Here is a 15023-nt window from a genome sequence, read left to right as displayed (position 1 = left end):
TTGTAATATCTCAATTGATCTTCACAACACATTGAGGTGGGTGATGTCATCCCCATTTTATAGAAGAGGAAACTAATTCAAATAGAGGTTAAGGAACTTATCCAAGGTCACACACATCTAGTAAATGTCTGAGGCCAAATTTGAACACAGCTCTTCCTGCCTCCTGGCTCAGAGCTCTATCCACTTTGCTTCGGTGCATTCTATAAACCTGAAAGGGCTACATAAATGGTAATATCATATCAGCCATAAGGCAAGATTTTCTTTTTATTCTATGTTCACTACTATATCCTTAGCAGATATGAACAAATGAGAAGAAGCTCACTGGCTACTAAGCAGCTACATAAATGATACCTCCAAATTGACTGTTTCAAAACTGTTTGAAAGGTTTCTCATTGCCATACACAACAATTGTAATTGTATAAAGGTGGTTTGAGTTTCCTGAACTGGTTTATGTAGTAGGAGGGATAATGATTTGGAGCCATCCTTGAGATCTTTCTCTAAGTCAGAATTCTCCAAAGGGCTTAGTTTGGGGCAACTCCTACCTAATAAGACACTGTTAACCAGAAACAGTCTGGTTATGCAAGATTTTGTGTCAAGCTGCATGGGTGATTTCCTGAAACATTAAGAGTATTTTCAACTAAAGCTGGGTCACTAAAGGTCAAGGAATAGAAGGCAAAGAAGAAAGTAGAGAAAGCTAAAGAGACAAGGTGAAGGGGCTAAAAGAAATACTTGCAGAAGAGCAACAATGAAGCAACAATGTTTTAAAAGTTTCTAATGGACCATTTTAAACAGTGATAGTCAAAGACTAGAGCTGAGTACCAGGGATTGAGACTTTTAAAAAAGTAACAGGATTGAGGAAATTAAATACTGGAAGAAAGAAAAGTGAGGGAGGGAAGGAAAAAAGAAAAGAGAGAAGGAATGAAAGAAGGAAGAAAGGGAGGGAAAGAACAAGCATTTATTAAACCCCTACTATGTGCCAGGAACTGTGCTGAGCACTTTACAATATTATTTCATACGATCCTCACAACAATCCTGGAAAGTAGGTGTTATTATTATCTTCATTTTATAGTTGAGGAAACTGATGCAAACAGAAGTGACTTGTCCAGGGTCACACAAATAGTGCCTGAGGCCAAATTTAAATTCAGGTCTTGCTGACTCCAGGTCTAGCAGTCTATCCACTACATCACAGTTAAATCCAAATAGAGTCACAATACATTGGTAGGTTCCTCAAGTTGAGGTAAAATAGTAAAGGTAGAAAGCATTAGATTATGTTCTTTAAAAGGTTCCTTAGATTCACCTCTCTTTACAAGGGAGCTGACTGTAACATGTGGTCAGACTGGGAAGCAGAGAGAAATAAAGATCAGACGGTCTTCACTATGGCCTGTACTTGGCAGTCAGATTCTGAGAGCAAGAAACAAGGGTCAAAACCCGAATCCTCACAACTAGAAACCAGTCCAAGGCATTATTATTAGCAAATGCCAAGTTACAGGAATATAAGGGAGAATCTTGTGAAATATATAGGTGGGATAATGAATAGTCTAAGCAATACCGTTTTAATCAGTATTAAACATCCAAAGGTGACCAATTTGAAGATGACAACATACATTTGAATACAAGTTCAGGTACATAAAAGAAAAAAGGTATATTACTTTCTAGGAGCACCTTCTTGCTGTTCAATGGTGTCAGTCATGTCCAACTCTTCCTGACCCCTTTTGAGGTTTTCTTGGCAGAGATACTAGAGTAGTTTGCCATTTCCTTCTCTTAACTCATTTGACAAATGAGGAAACTGAGGCAAAGAGAATGAAGTGACTTGCCCAGGGTCACACAGCTATTAAGTATCTGAGGCAAATTTGAGCTCTTTCAGAGGACTCTTCTTGACTTCAGGGCTGGCATGCTATCCAATGTACCACCTAGCTGTTCCAGTATCACCTTATATGTATCATCTTTACCTACATATATATATATATATATCAATCACTATTATTTTTGTGTCCATACCTGGGGTATATATACCCAGGTATGGACACAAAAATAATAGTTGCAAACATAATACACATATAGGGCAGGACTTAGTTTCTATAGGAATCAAGTATTTTATTTATCATATAGATAGATGCAAAGTCCTCATTAAAGGACATTAGCACATCAAAAAGATAGGTAAAAAAAAAAAAGGGAAGCTGGGGAAAAGGCAATTTACTCCACCCTTAAGTACTAACACCTCTTAAGGCTGATTTAATAAACTCTTAGTTTGCAGAAAGAGGAAGTCAGAACAAAAGGTCAGAGCAAGTGATTCTTCCCTCCCTTCATTTATTTCTAAGAGTCACTACAATGAACTGAAGACAGTTGAGGAGTGAGTATCAGGTGAAAATCATTTGCTACAAGCCCAGAAGGTCCTCAAAGACTAGCTTCAGGGAAAGACTAAGTCAGTGGACTTTCTAAGAGGTCAGCTCTGGTTAAGTTTTGTGAGGGTCATTACCAAGTTCAATAGCCTAAAGACAAGTGCTTCCATAATAATACTAAGGAATAAAAGGATTGTAATATCTTCAGTGATGCAAATAGGTGGAGCAATGGATAGAGTGCCAGGCCTGGAGTCACAAAAACTCATCTTCCTGAGTCCAAATCGGGTCTCAGACACTCACTAGCTATATGACCTTGGGCAAGTCACTTAACCTTGTTTGCATCAGTTTCCTCACCTGCAAAATGAGCTGGAGACGGAAATGGAAAACCATTCCAGTATCTTTGCCAAGAAAACCCCAAAGGGGGTCAAGACAGAACAAACAAACATGGTTTGGGGAAGAAGGACTCACAATGGCAAAACCACAGCTCCCGGAGGTACTGAAGTGGATAAGGGAAAATATATGGTGATAGTATTACTAATACAAACACTCTGCAGAGAGCAAAAGAAGAAGGCATTCCAGTTAACTCAAAAAAATCACATGTATGAGACATAGTAAATATTCAAGAAGGATTGAAACATCCATATTAGTTATTACAGCTACGAATTATAAACCAATGCTACTTTGCTACGGTTCTAAAAGTCATACCTAGTGCTCAGCCTTTGGGCATAGTTATAAAAAAGAAAAACAACATTTAATTATCTCCTAACACAGGACCCTATTTTCCATACATTCAGACAAATGCCAGAGGAAACAGATGAATTTCCCACTGGGTACCTTTAAACCAAAACTTTTGCCAGATCAGTGTAACAGCAACCATACTGGCATACCCAGGATGGCTGCTAGAACAGGTCCTTAGATCGGCTTTACTAGGAAAGAGAGCTGTCCAAGGGGTCAACAGTCTTTTTTAGTTACATTTATTAGTTCAGGGGAAAAATCAGCATCCTGAACTTCAAAGAAAATCCAAACAAAGAGAGAAAATACAAGCAGAGAAATAAAGACCATCCAACAGGACTTCTAACTCTATGAGAAACTGGCACAGATCAACAGACAGATCCAACTGTCAGATCATAGTTAACAGAGAGAGAAGCACCGACATTTGGATTTTACAAAGCCAGGGGGCTCCTCAATGGCTACCCAGAGTCTCATCTGGTCAAATGACAAGAACAACTCTTCCAACGAGTGAGCCTCAAAACAAAATGAGAACCTCAGAGTATATATACCCTTTGTTAGAGCCACAAGGCATCACAACCCTCCAGACTCAGTGCCTAATTAGAAATGAACGAAAGGTGGGAAAGCCTTCCTACAAGCAAGCCTCCCCTAAACAAGCTTCCCTTAATGGGCTCCACAGTGAGACCTATTAATGGGTGGGGAAGATCTTAAATCCCATTAACATGACAATCAACTAGAAGAAAATGTTACCGAGAAGGTGTCACACCTCAAAACCTTCAAACATTAGATCTGAAGGTCACTAACTAGCAAAAGGGGATTCAGATACAAAGCCCAGTGGGTTCACATTTTATCTAAACAAAAGAAAGGGATAGTGATAATACTGATAAACCAAACTGGCAGATAATTCCCCCATATGGGTTCTCATTATGACCTAAGAATAATATAAATTAAACTGACTTGCATTGTATAGTACAACTTTTGGACGGTAGAAGTAATGCCAGACAACAACAGAAAGCTGTATCAGGATTTCAAATCTACAAACAGGATAACTGAGAGATCACTAAATAATTTAGCAGCTTATATTCATTTTTTTTTATCATGGACAAACCATGGTCAGTCATTTAAGGTCCCCAGCCAATTCTCTAAAACTTCAGTTGCCAATTCCCACATCAGAAGTTCTCTATAGCAACTAAATTACAGATTCAAAATATGTATGTACCTATCTTTGAAACAGCATGGTTAGGGGATGGAGGGCTACTCTCAGAATTAGAATGCCTGGGTGAAAGTCTCACTTCTGAAACATACTGTGTGACTTTAGGCAAGTCATTCAATCTCTCCTTGAGTGAACTAGGCAACTGTTAGTCTTTTGGTCGAAGAGAAGACACTGACCTGCATTGTTAAGACCTATAGGAATGAAATTGCAGGTCTAATCCCTATTCCTTTCCCAGTCATTTATTACACACACACACACACACACACATTACGCTACACCAACTATAAAGTAAATGAAAATAGCAAAAACAAGGTTTTTCCCATGGTTTTACTTGTTGAAGCCTACTTACAACTGTTTTTCTCAGGCTGCTCTTGAGGCCAGTGGGACCAAAACATTTAGGGCTTTAGAGATAAAAGATTCCACCACTTGGATTATGTACAGAAGGCAGCCTGGGCCTTATCATTCTGTTTAAGATTCTGTGCAAGAGTACTTTGAGTTTTCATAATGGCAAAAGCTTCCTCAGAAAATCATTAAATATCTTTTTATGACATGCCTGATCACTCACTCCAGTGAAAGCCTTAGCAAACAAGAGAAGAGTCTGCTGGTGTCCACAGTCCACCGTTAGCATCTTTCAAAGAAGAGTAATAACAATTTACGAGCCAGTGAATAAATTTTAAGAGGGGTGTTATAATCCATTGACTTGTAGCTCAGAAGTGTAAGCTTCATTATTCTCATTGGGGGCAGCCCACAGAGTCAAATGAAAGGCAGTTTTACCAATATTAAACTGGACCAAGATAAGGACAACTCAGACAGCTGAATTTAAGCCTAAAGAAAACATAAAATACTTTTCTAGGAAGAGAGAGACGGAATCATTCACAGCATTTAACTTATTCCTTATGGTTTCCACATAGAGGCCATGTCTAATTCTCTGTCCATCCAAAGAGAACAATGCAATCTTAGTTGGGCATGCTTTTTCTGTTACTTTTCTTTTGGTAAGATTTAGCTATATGAAGACCCAGGGGAAGAAACCGAGGGGGAGGGGAAGAGTTTTAACCCATTTTCATATTTCCAGGTCATCATGTTTCTAACTCTACCAAATATGATCATTTCATGAGAACATCAAGTTACATATTCTACTGAGAAGGTCAAATTATATGAAACTGAACAAATATCCCCCAGATGACTGACTGGGTTAAATTTTCATAAAACACTGAAAAAATGATCTTAACAATCATTTTGGGGAGTTTTGAAAAGAAGCACTTTCCTCTACAAGAGGCACAGACCTCGGTCCTGAATGCTTTTTCAGTACCACTTCTAACTTTTTAGTCGAATAACTTTTTTTCCCCAAAATGTGGAATACTGAAAGGCCCTGTTTTTCTCAGTCCTATGTTCATTCAGCAATATTTAACACATCTGACTCCTGGCCTTCTTCCTCAACTGATTCAACAGTCTCAGCCATGACAGAAAATAAGTTTGAGCAGACAAACCCCATTGTGAATGCTTGTGTGGTCAGTCCACTTTGCCCTCTGCTTCAAAACATAGTTTTCAGGAATACATAATGTTGTAAAACCTTTAACAACCTCTAGTTTCAAATTCAAAAAGGTTTATTTCACAATATTTTACATGATACTTATAATGATAAAAACACAGTATTATATATGTCTAGAGAGCCATCAGCTTGACTTGCTACATTACAATCTATGCAGCCTGCACGGAACCACACAAGGCAGAAGAATGAACAAATCTAGAGAGGGCAATAAATATGAAAGCCTTCTAAATGTTAGAAATTCCATTTGGAATCACCACTTATAAGTTACCTGGCCTTCCTCCTATATTACATGTGGAATGTCATCATCTTTATCATAAGAAATATGAAACACAATAACATGATCAGATTGCAATTTGACCTTGAACTGCTAAACAGCCTTTTAAAGGTCAGATCTCCTGCCGCTAATGAATGAAATAAGATATTAGTAGCACATGAACAAAAGGAAAATGTGGAAAGGGTCTTTAAGGAAACTGGTTGCTGAAATAATGGTTCCTAGAAGGAATAATATGAGGGACTGTTGATATTTTACTCATTTCTATTTAGACCTCAGGCTTCAAATCTGTCATCGCTCAACCAGCAAGAATTTATTTAGCATCTACTATACATTCATTCATTTATTCATCAAGCTTTTATTAAGCTATACTGTTTGAAGAGTCCTATGTTAGGTAAGCAGAAAGGGAAACACAACACTTGGATAAAATGTCGTTCTTGCCCTCATTGAACCTAGACTAGTTGGGGGATAAAGCATGGGTGCCAGTGGGAACTCAAGTACACATGTACACACACACACACACACACACACACACACTCCCTTTGGTGATAAGTGCTGTGGAAAAAGTGAATCACAATGCTCAGCAAGTGACATTCATTACCAAGAGGCAGGGGAACAGCATTTGAATTGATCTTTACAGAATGGCAAAGAATACTTTGGGCAAAGGTATCCTGTCTCTCTCTATAAGAAAGAACTATATTCAGCCTTCAAGCCAGTTTGCATAATTTATATTTTCAAGGCAGAATATTTTCTGCAATCACCATAATCAAAATGGTGTTTACTATGCATCCACATGCACCAGGCTCAGTGCTAGGTCCTGTACAAATCAAATTAATCTGATTCTATTTCGCTAGGTGGGCTAGAAGCAAACATTTGCTACATTCTTTTCACTTACTGAGACCAAACCCAGCAGTTTCCCAACCTGTCTTGCATGAGATTGACTCACCTTGACCTCACCCTGGAAGTATCTAGCAGTTTATATTCCTCCTTCCTGCTCTGAAACACTTCTCTACTGAGAAAGCGAATTCTTCCAAGAAATCAAGCTTTTGGTCATTTTAATTTTTTTGAGGAGATGCATCCATAAATTGCACAGAGGCAATGATTGAATGTGTGGTAAAGACTGAAAACTACTTCAAAAAAGCAAAGCAATTAGAGGTGGCAGATGTGCCTCTTGTTTTAAATAATATAAAGAACAAAAAGAAAGGAGAGAATAAAGGATAGAAAACTAAAGAGAGATGGAAGTTTAGGAGAGAGAAAAATAGAAAGAAGGAAAAAGGGCTGGCCCATGCAGGCAATATTCCATATACAATATCAAACAGGAATCTTAGTTCGAAGTATTTGTTTTTGATAAGGGATGCTTAAGCCTTCCAAAAAAATTTTAAATGCTTCTCATACCAATCAAAAACTTTTTCCAAGTATGTTCTGAAGAAACTGACATTATAGTAAGGAGTTTCTTGACATCTCCATTAGGAAGACTGTTTGAATCTTCTAATAAATCTAACTCTGCAATTCTTTTGACATCTAGCAGATAATTGTTTCCATTATGCATAATACATTAAAGTTTGCATCAAGATCCAGTGTAGCTAAAAATAAAATTGAACACTGGCTATTTTAACAAATCACTGAAATGAACTACAACTGACATTTATATGTGACACTAAGGTTTCCAAAGTAGTTTTCTAACAACGATGAGAGACAAGTATTGCCAAGTTCTTCTTACTTATCCCCCCCTTTTTTTTTCAGATAAAGAAGCTGAGGCACAAAAAGTTGTGACTCACTCAACGTCATACAACTGAGTCAGGATTTGAACACATGCACTTTCCTGGCTCCAGATAAAGACTTCTCTCTACCAGCACCCCACTGCCCCTCAACAAACCACTTCCATGAGAAACTATACAAAATTAATCTGAATGAATGCACTAGATAAGAATATTCTGCACATTATATAACTCACACAGAGATAGGAAGAACCCAAATAGGCAAGGGAAAATGGTAAGATAAAGAAGTAACCACATGAGGTCATATGGCTATAAAGTACGGGTACTGAACTCACCAAAGTGAATGATAATTTTTCTAGGGGCTGTGGACCTAATACCCAAAATTAGCAGTTAGGACTCTAAGCACATCAAATTTCAAAGCCAGAGCCATCAGTATTTATATAAAATGATGTTATTTTTAAAAAAACTGCTGCAAAACTACTTAAAAATAAATGAGGGAAAATATTAACAATGTATATAAGGATGAGGAAGAGTCTCTCTTAAATCTAATTATCACAATCTCAAACCAGTTAAAATACTTTGAATGTCTTGGGTATGTTTTTCTTTTGTTAATTTGTTTTTTAACTTTTTTCCTGATGATCATAGTTTCATTGGATCCTTTAAAACTCATGAAAAAGTGCACTGGAACCTTACTGATGCAGATTATGTAGGAGTTTTGACAATATACTCAATTGTTATTGAAAATGAAATTTTAAATAATTTCTTCCTCTATAAACTTTAAGGGTCTTATGTCTGTCTGAATGAAGACCTCCATCCAAAATCCAGCCTTCTCAAGTAATTAAAGGATTCTTTCAACCAGCCTGCAGTTTGTAGAACCATCAATTTATTGTTTTATCCTAAAGGATTTTGAAGTTTATAATAGAATAGGCCTATGATTGATCAAGACACATTTATTAAGTACCTCCTATAGGCCAGGTGCTATTCTAGATACCCAGGACAGAGACAAAAAAAAATTAACTAATGGGGCATTTATTAACTGATCACTAGACTCAACTCACTGTGCTAATACCTGGGGATGCAAAAGTCATGCAAAAGATCTCAAAGAGCTCACATTCTAGCAGGGGAGACAACACATACATAATATCACAAAAATGAAATTATCCCTGGCCTAATGGACTAGTGTTTGGCCTAGCCAGGAAAGACAGCATGTAGACAGACAGATAGATAGATAGATAGACAGACAGACAGATACATACATACATGGATGCATACATGCATTCATATAAAATATTATGAAAGACACAAGAATATTGGGAGAGGGAAAATAGTCATTACCAACTAAAGGATCAGAAAAGATTTCATGTGGATTTGATCTGATCTTTGAAGGGAAGAACCCAGAGATGAGGAGAGAGGGGGGAAAAATAGACAGTGTAGAGAGATAGGGGAGATGGAATACCTTGTAATAGGTAAGAGGGGCAATTTGGATGGATGTGTGGGTAAAAGTGCATTAAAGCTTGAACATAGGTTGGGATCAAGTTGTACAGGGAGTGGGTGAAAGAAGTTTTAGTTGAGTGATTTGATCGGAAGCCAGATTAACAAAGAGTTGAGAAGTAAGTGAAAGGAAAAGAAACAGAAAGCAGGAAGTGTAAGACAAATTTTTCTAGAAGTCTAGCTGAGAAAAGGCAGGATAACTTCAGAGGATGGAATATCTCCTGAGGATTGTTCTTATTTTTCAAGAATGAGAATTTGGGGTGTTTCTACAAGGGAGGAAAGGAATCAATAGATAAGGAAGGATCAGCTGAGACTTCTGGGCTTTACACAGGTTGCAATGAATTACCTACCTGCATCACATAATAATATAGCTCATTCTGCTGAACAAATTGTATCTTCGGTTTTGGTATTTACTGCACTTAAATTAGATTTTTGATAAGGGATGCTTAAGCCTTTACTTAAGCTTACTGCACTAAGCTCAAAAACAATATTTCTTTAAATTAAGAAAAAAAAACCACCCTACACTATAATTCAGTCTCTGGTGTCACACAGGCCTTCCAATATTATTCCCAGTGCAAGAGGTTTCATTGCATCAGCAAAAGAATTGGACGTTCCTGCTCGGAAAGCCATTTAGCTCCACCCCCTGTAAGGGTAAACCTGGCAGTCAGTGGCTTTTTCAAATCTGGGGCTAGGGCCAGAGATATAACTAGCTGGCTCTCACAGTCGCCAAGAGTAGCTAGGTCCTTCTCTTTAACCCAGTTGGTGCCCAGGCGACCCTCAAGAGTTCTTCCAGAGCAAAGGCCGGAGGCTCGAGCCGCTCCCCACCGCGGAAACTAAACAATCCTTTTATTCATTCTAACCCGTTTTCTCCTCCTCAGGAAGGAGAGAATGTAAAAAGCTCCCTTTCCACCCATCCACGTGGGATCCAGTTTCCTTGGAAAAAGAGAAAAATTATTGGATGGATGTATCTCCTTTCCCACGCCAGCAGTGAGGCTTCATTCCTTTTTCCCCTTCTTCCCTTAACGATTTAACTTAACAAAAAATAAAGATGTTGAGGTAATGAAGAGGGCATTGACGAGGAGAAATTTCCTTTCCTCCCACTACCAGCCTATTTCTCCGTGGTTGATTTATAAACCGTATTAAGTGCCAGCACCCACGTCTTAGGGACACACACACGCGCGCGCGCGCGCGCGTACACACACACACACACACACACACACACACAACACACACACCCCTCTCCAAACAGTGCCAGGACCCAAGTCTTAGACACACGGATGGACACACACACAACACACACACCCCTCTCCAAACCGAGATGAGGTAGCGGAAGTAAGGGACGGTAAACATTTCCAAATAAGAAAGAAAACGAATAGAGAGGAGAAAAGACTAGTACTTTGGATGGGTTAAAAAAAAAAAGATCAAAGTAACTCATTTCAGGGCACCTTCCTCTGGGTTTGGACGCTAGAACAAAGTTGGACTGTGTCATCTTTGGCAGCGGAAGCCTTTCAGTGAGTGCTAGGTGAAGGGGTGGTTAGCAGGTCCCTAACTTTGACCACCGCAACTGCATTGAAACTGTGGGCGCTTCAGCTTTGGGAATGCACCTGTTCGGATCTTTCCCATCCTGGGTTCTAACCGGCGAGATGGGGCCACACAGTGGGGCTGAAATCTTTGATCCTTCTTGTAGATCCCCATCGACCGAGCTCAACATTCCCTCAAAACCTTCCCCCCAACAATATAACGAACCGCACACTTCCGCAAGGAAATTATAATAATAATAATTTTTTAAAAACCTCTCCTCTCCTGCCTCTCCCACGCCCTGACCAATTTTTCAAATGCAACTCCTTTTCTTTCTCAGAGCCTTCTAATACCCGGTGCCAGTCTTTTCCCATCGCCCCGTTTTCCTCTCTCTTTGTGCCACGTTCCCCCTTTATCTCCCTTGCCCCTCCCGAATTCCGAAGATTAATTTATGAGAAGAGAGATGTCTTTGATCGAAGTAAGGACCCGGCGGGATCGTCCCGGAGCTGGCCAGGGAGCCCCAAGCTGCAGTGCACCAGGGGTGGGTCTTGATAGGGGGAGGAGGCGGCAGACTCGCGAGCCCGAAACCCGGGAGAGTGACAGCCCACTACCGAAGGAGTTTCGCCTTAGTAAGAAAACAAAACCAAGTGAGACCGCTCTAGTTAAGGAGGCTAGAGGCAGGGGAGGGCCAGTGAATGGATGGCAAAGTAAGAGGCAAAGGCCGGTGGAGTTAGAGTGAAAGGGAGGCTGCTGGAGACTGAGGGAGGCCGAAGAAGGCAGTGGAAAAATAGGAAAAGACTAGTGAGGAACCGGGAAAGTATCGGAAAGCTCTGCACCCAGTGGGCCGAATTGGGAAGACCAAGAGACGCGAGCAAAGAGGAACTTCGGAGCTAGCTGGCAAAAAGCTGGCAGTACTGGGAGGGGCTGGAGGGCCGGGACAGGTGTAGCGCTTCCCAAGTGGCAACAACCAAACTTTGTCCCCAGCCGCGAAGTTCCGGGTAGAGGAGTTGAGACCGAGTTAAGACCGAGAGAGGCACTATCTTCCATGCCCACCGCCTCACCCCCGACACAGGGAGCCGGGGAGAAGAAGCCTTCCCTGACTGCACACGCACGCCTCGCCAGCCCCGACTCTCCGTAACGCGTTCCAGATGTGCGCCTTCACCCTCTTCCAAGCCCCAGGCTCGTTTTTCCTGATTTTCCTCCCCTGCACACACATTCCCCTTCAGGAGCCAAGCTACCCAGGGCGGCCACACTCACCTGGCTGTACAGCTCGCAGACCGACATGACCCCGCAGGCGCCGCACACGAGCCCAGCGGCGCGTCTGGAAGCTCAGCCCTATCCGAGCCCTCTCTCCGGGTCAATCCCCGGCTCGCTGCCCCGGTGGCTCTCACACCAGCCGCCGGCCGTGTGGCGCCATCTTCCTGCGCTTGCAAAGAGTTTTTCCTTCTTTTATCGCCCTCACTTTCCCTTCCCTGTTCACTCCAGGCTCCGCTTCCCGGCTCCTCTCTCCTCCAGAGCGACCTTTACTCGGGCGGCAGCCAGCTTGGAGTTAGGACCAAAGCTGGGAAGGACGGCGGCGGCGGCGGCGGAGGAGGAGGAGGAGGAGGAGGAGGAGGAACCGGAGGAGGAGGAGGCAGCTTAGCTCCGCCGCTCCCCGCTCAGGTATGGGGAGGAGGTGCTGGCAGGAGAGCGTCAGAGCTGGGCGCTCCGTGCGTCCCCGGCGCCTTCCGAGCGCGGCAGGTGCCCAGGACTTGGGCTGGGGGCGGGACGGCTCCTCCCACCCCCCGGCCGGTCTGAGAACGCAGCGGCCGTTACCGGGGAATCCTCAGCTCAGAGCTGGGTGAGTCCCGCGGGGCGGGAGGGTGGAAGGCACGCGTGGAACCAATCTCGGACCGCCCCCTGCTGGTCCTGGGGACAAAAGCCCACCGGACATCGGTAAAGACAGGTGCATCGTGTGTGTAAACACAGACACACACACACACACACACACACACTCAAGCTTGGTAACCCTGTAAGCCTTGAGTATCGCTTGCGGAGCTAAGCATATGAAAAAGAGAAGAAAAATTCAGAGTAAATGAAGGAAAGAAAGGGAGTGGGGGGAAAGGGCCAGCAAGTCTCCTGCAACCCTTGGTGACGACAGGGTCATAATTTACCTGTTTTATTCGAGGAACCTAGTGAGACCACTTTCGCTGGATTGGGAGTAAATAGAGGGGAGAAAGGTAAGAAGACAAGAAAAGTAAGGGGGGGGGCTATAAAAACAAAACTACTATTCGGAAATAGTAGATTTTAGTTTTGTAATAATTTATTATTACATTGATTTGGACACCTAGGGTCCCGTCATCTTCACTGAAATCAGAGTAGCTGTACAGTAAAATACTGATGTCACTGGTAAGCCTGTAACAAATGTTGGGGAGACCTGTAAACCAATGTCATTATGATGACAGAGATGATAGAGAGAGATACTATATAATAAAGGGCTTTCCATTTCTATGGAGCAGCACCACAGTCACTCCAAATGAATAATTTATGCAGAAAAATATTCCGATATTCTTCTTTATCTATACATTTTTTCCCTGTTCCCACCCCTCCTTGATCCCACTGGGTTGACTTCCACAACATTTCCTTCTCCTTTGTCAATGGCACTTGACTGCCTTTAACAGCTTCACCCTCTAGTGCCCCGAAGCAAATCGTTAGAGTAGGAAAAGCACTAAATTTGAATGCAGAGAACCTGGGTTTGAAACTCTGATTTTCTATTTTCTACCTGTATGACCTTGGACAAGTCAGCTGCTCTCAGCATTTCCTCATCTACAAAACAAGGGGATTAGAGTAGCTGGTATCTAAGGTTCATTCTAGCTCAGGCTGCTTTGATACTAAGTAAAATATGCTCCTAAATTAGACACAAAATTGTAAGAAGTTAGATGGGTGGCAGCTGGGATGGAGCGAGGAGAAAGGGGAGAAATAAGGAAGGGAAAGAGGGATGACAGGAACACAGAGTTCTCTGCTCAAAATTTCATATAGCCACCATGATGTGAACACTGCAATCTTCCCTCAATCAGTCAGGGTCCCAGGCCCTAAGCTCATAAGGAAGCCTTCTATGAAGAGACTTGTCTATTTTCTTCACTTCACAGCAAAACTTAAATCTGAAATGACACACACTTCTGGTCACCCACTAAAATAAGGCAAAACATGAACGAGTGCTTATTTAGTGTCTACTATGTGCTAGACACTTCTAAGCACTGAACATTCAAAAAGAAGGCAAAAGCAGTTCCTGCTTTCAAGGCATCCAGTCTAACAGGGGAGATAGTATGCAAACAACTATATTTAAGTAAGATATAGGTAGGATAAAGAGGAGATAAAGCCAAGGGGAAAGCACCGTCACTAAGGGGGACAGGGAAAGACTTCTTGCTGAAAGTTATTTCTAACATGAGACCTGAAGGAAGCTAAGAGAGAGATGAGTAGGGAGAGAATTCCAAAGCGTGAAGAACAGACAGTGCAAATACATGGAATTGGTTGATGTAGCATCTTGTGGGAGGAACAGGAAGGAGGCCAGTATCACTGGACTGGGAATATGTGATGGGAATAAGGTAAGAAGACTGGAAAAGTAAGAGGGATTTAAAAACCAAACAGTATTATATTTGTTCTGGAGGTACTGGGGAGCCATTGGAGTTTTTGTATTAGAGGGGCAATATGATAAGACCTGAGTTTTAAGATCAGTTTAACAGCTGAGAGGAGTGGGGAGAGACTACAGACCAGAAAGATACTGAAATCATCCTGGCCTGAGGTGGTGAGGGCCTGTGGCAGACTGGAGGTGTCATTAGGGGGAAGGAGGAGGTAACAGAGATGGTATGAAAGTAGAATTGACAGGAACTGGAAACTAAGTGATTGGATATGGAGGGGAAGGGGGGAAGAAAGAGTGAGGAATCAAGCATGATACCTAGCTCTGAGTGTGGGTGGCTGGGAAGCAATAGGAAGTTAGGAAGAGGGGAAAGCTTAGGGAGAAAGATAGTGAACTTAGATTTGGATATGTTGAGTTGGATATACCTGTGGAACATCCAGTTCAAAATATTCATTAGATAGCTAAAGATTCAAAAGTGGTGGTCAGGAGAGATTGGAGCTGGATAAATAATTCTAAGAATTGTCATAGCATAGAGGAAAATGGTCACATGGAAGTCCTGAGATTTGTCATTGACAATCA

At 41.6% G+C, this 15023-nt stretch overlaps 1 protein-coding gene across 2 annotated transcripts in view; it reads right to left on the bottom strand.

Annotated features, from left to right (window-relative positions):
* Positions 1-12535, bottom strand: part of MYO5B (myosin VB) — a 565409-nt gene extending 552874 nt beyond the window's left edge. Inside the window, exon 1 of one of the 2 annotated variants that reach the window (XM_069104353.1) lies at positions 12086-12535. In XM_069104353.1, coding sequence (XP_068960454.1) covers positions 12086-12112 — 27 coding nt within the window. In that variant the 5' untranslated portion in view covers positions 12113-12535. The remainder of the gene's footprint in view (positions 1-12085) is intronic. The other variant, XM_069104327.1, reaches the window with a different exon arrangement.
* Positions 12536-15023: the final 2488 nt, after the last annotated feature.

The sequence above is a fragment of the Petaurus breviceps genome, unplaced genomic scaffold (assembly GCF_028583685.1).
Source record: "Petaurus breviceps papuanus isolate PSGF00001 unplaced genomic scaffold, PetGlider_PUasm1.0 131, whole genome shotgun sequence".
NCBI lineage: Eukaryota > Metazoa > Chordata > Mammalia > Diprotodontia > Petauridae > Petaurus > Petaurus breviceps.
This window is presented reverse-complemented; position numbering and strand designations above follow the sequence as displayed.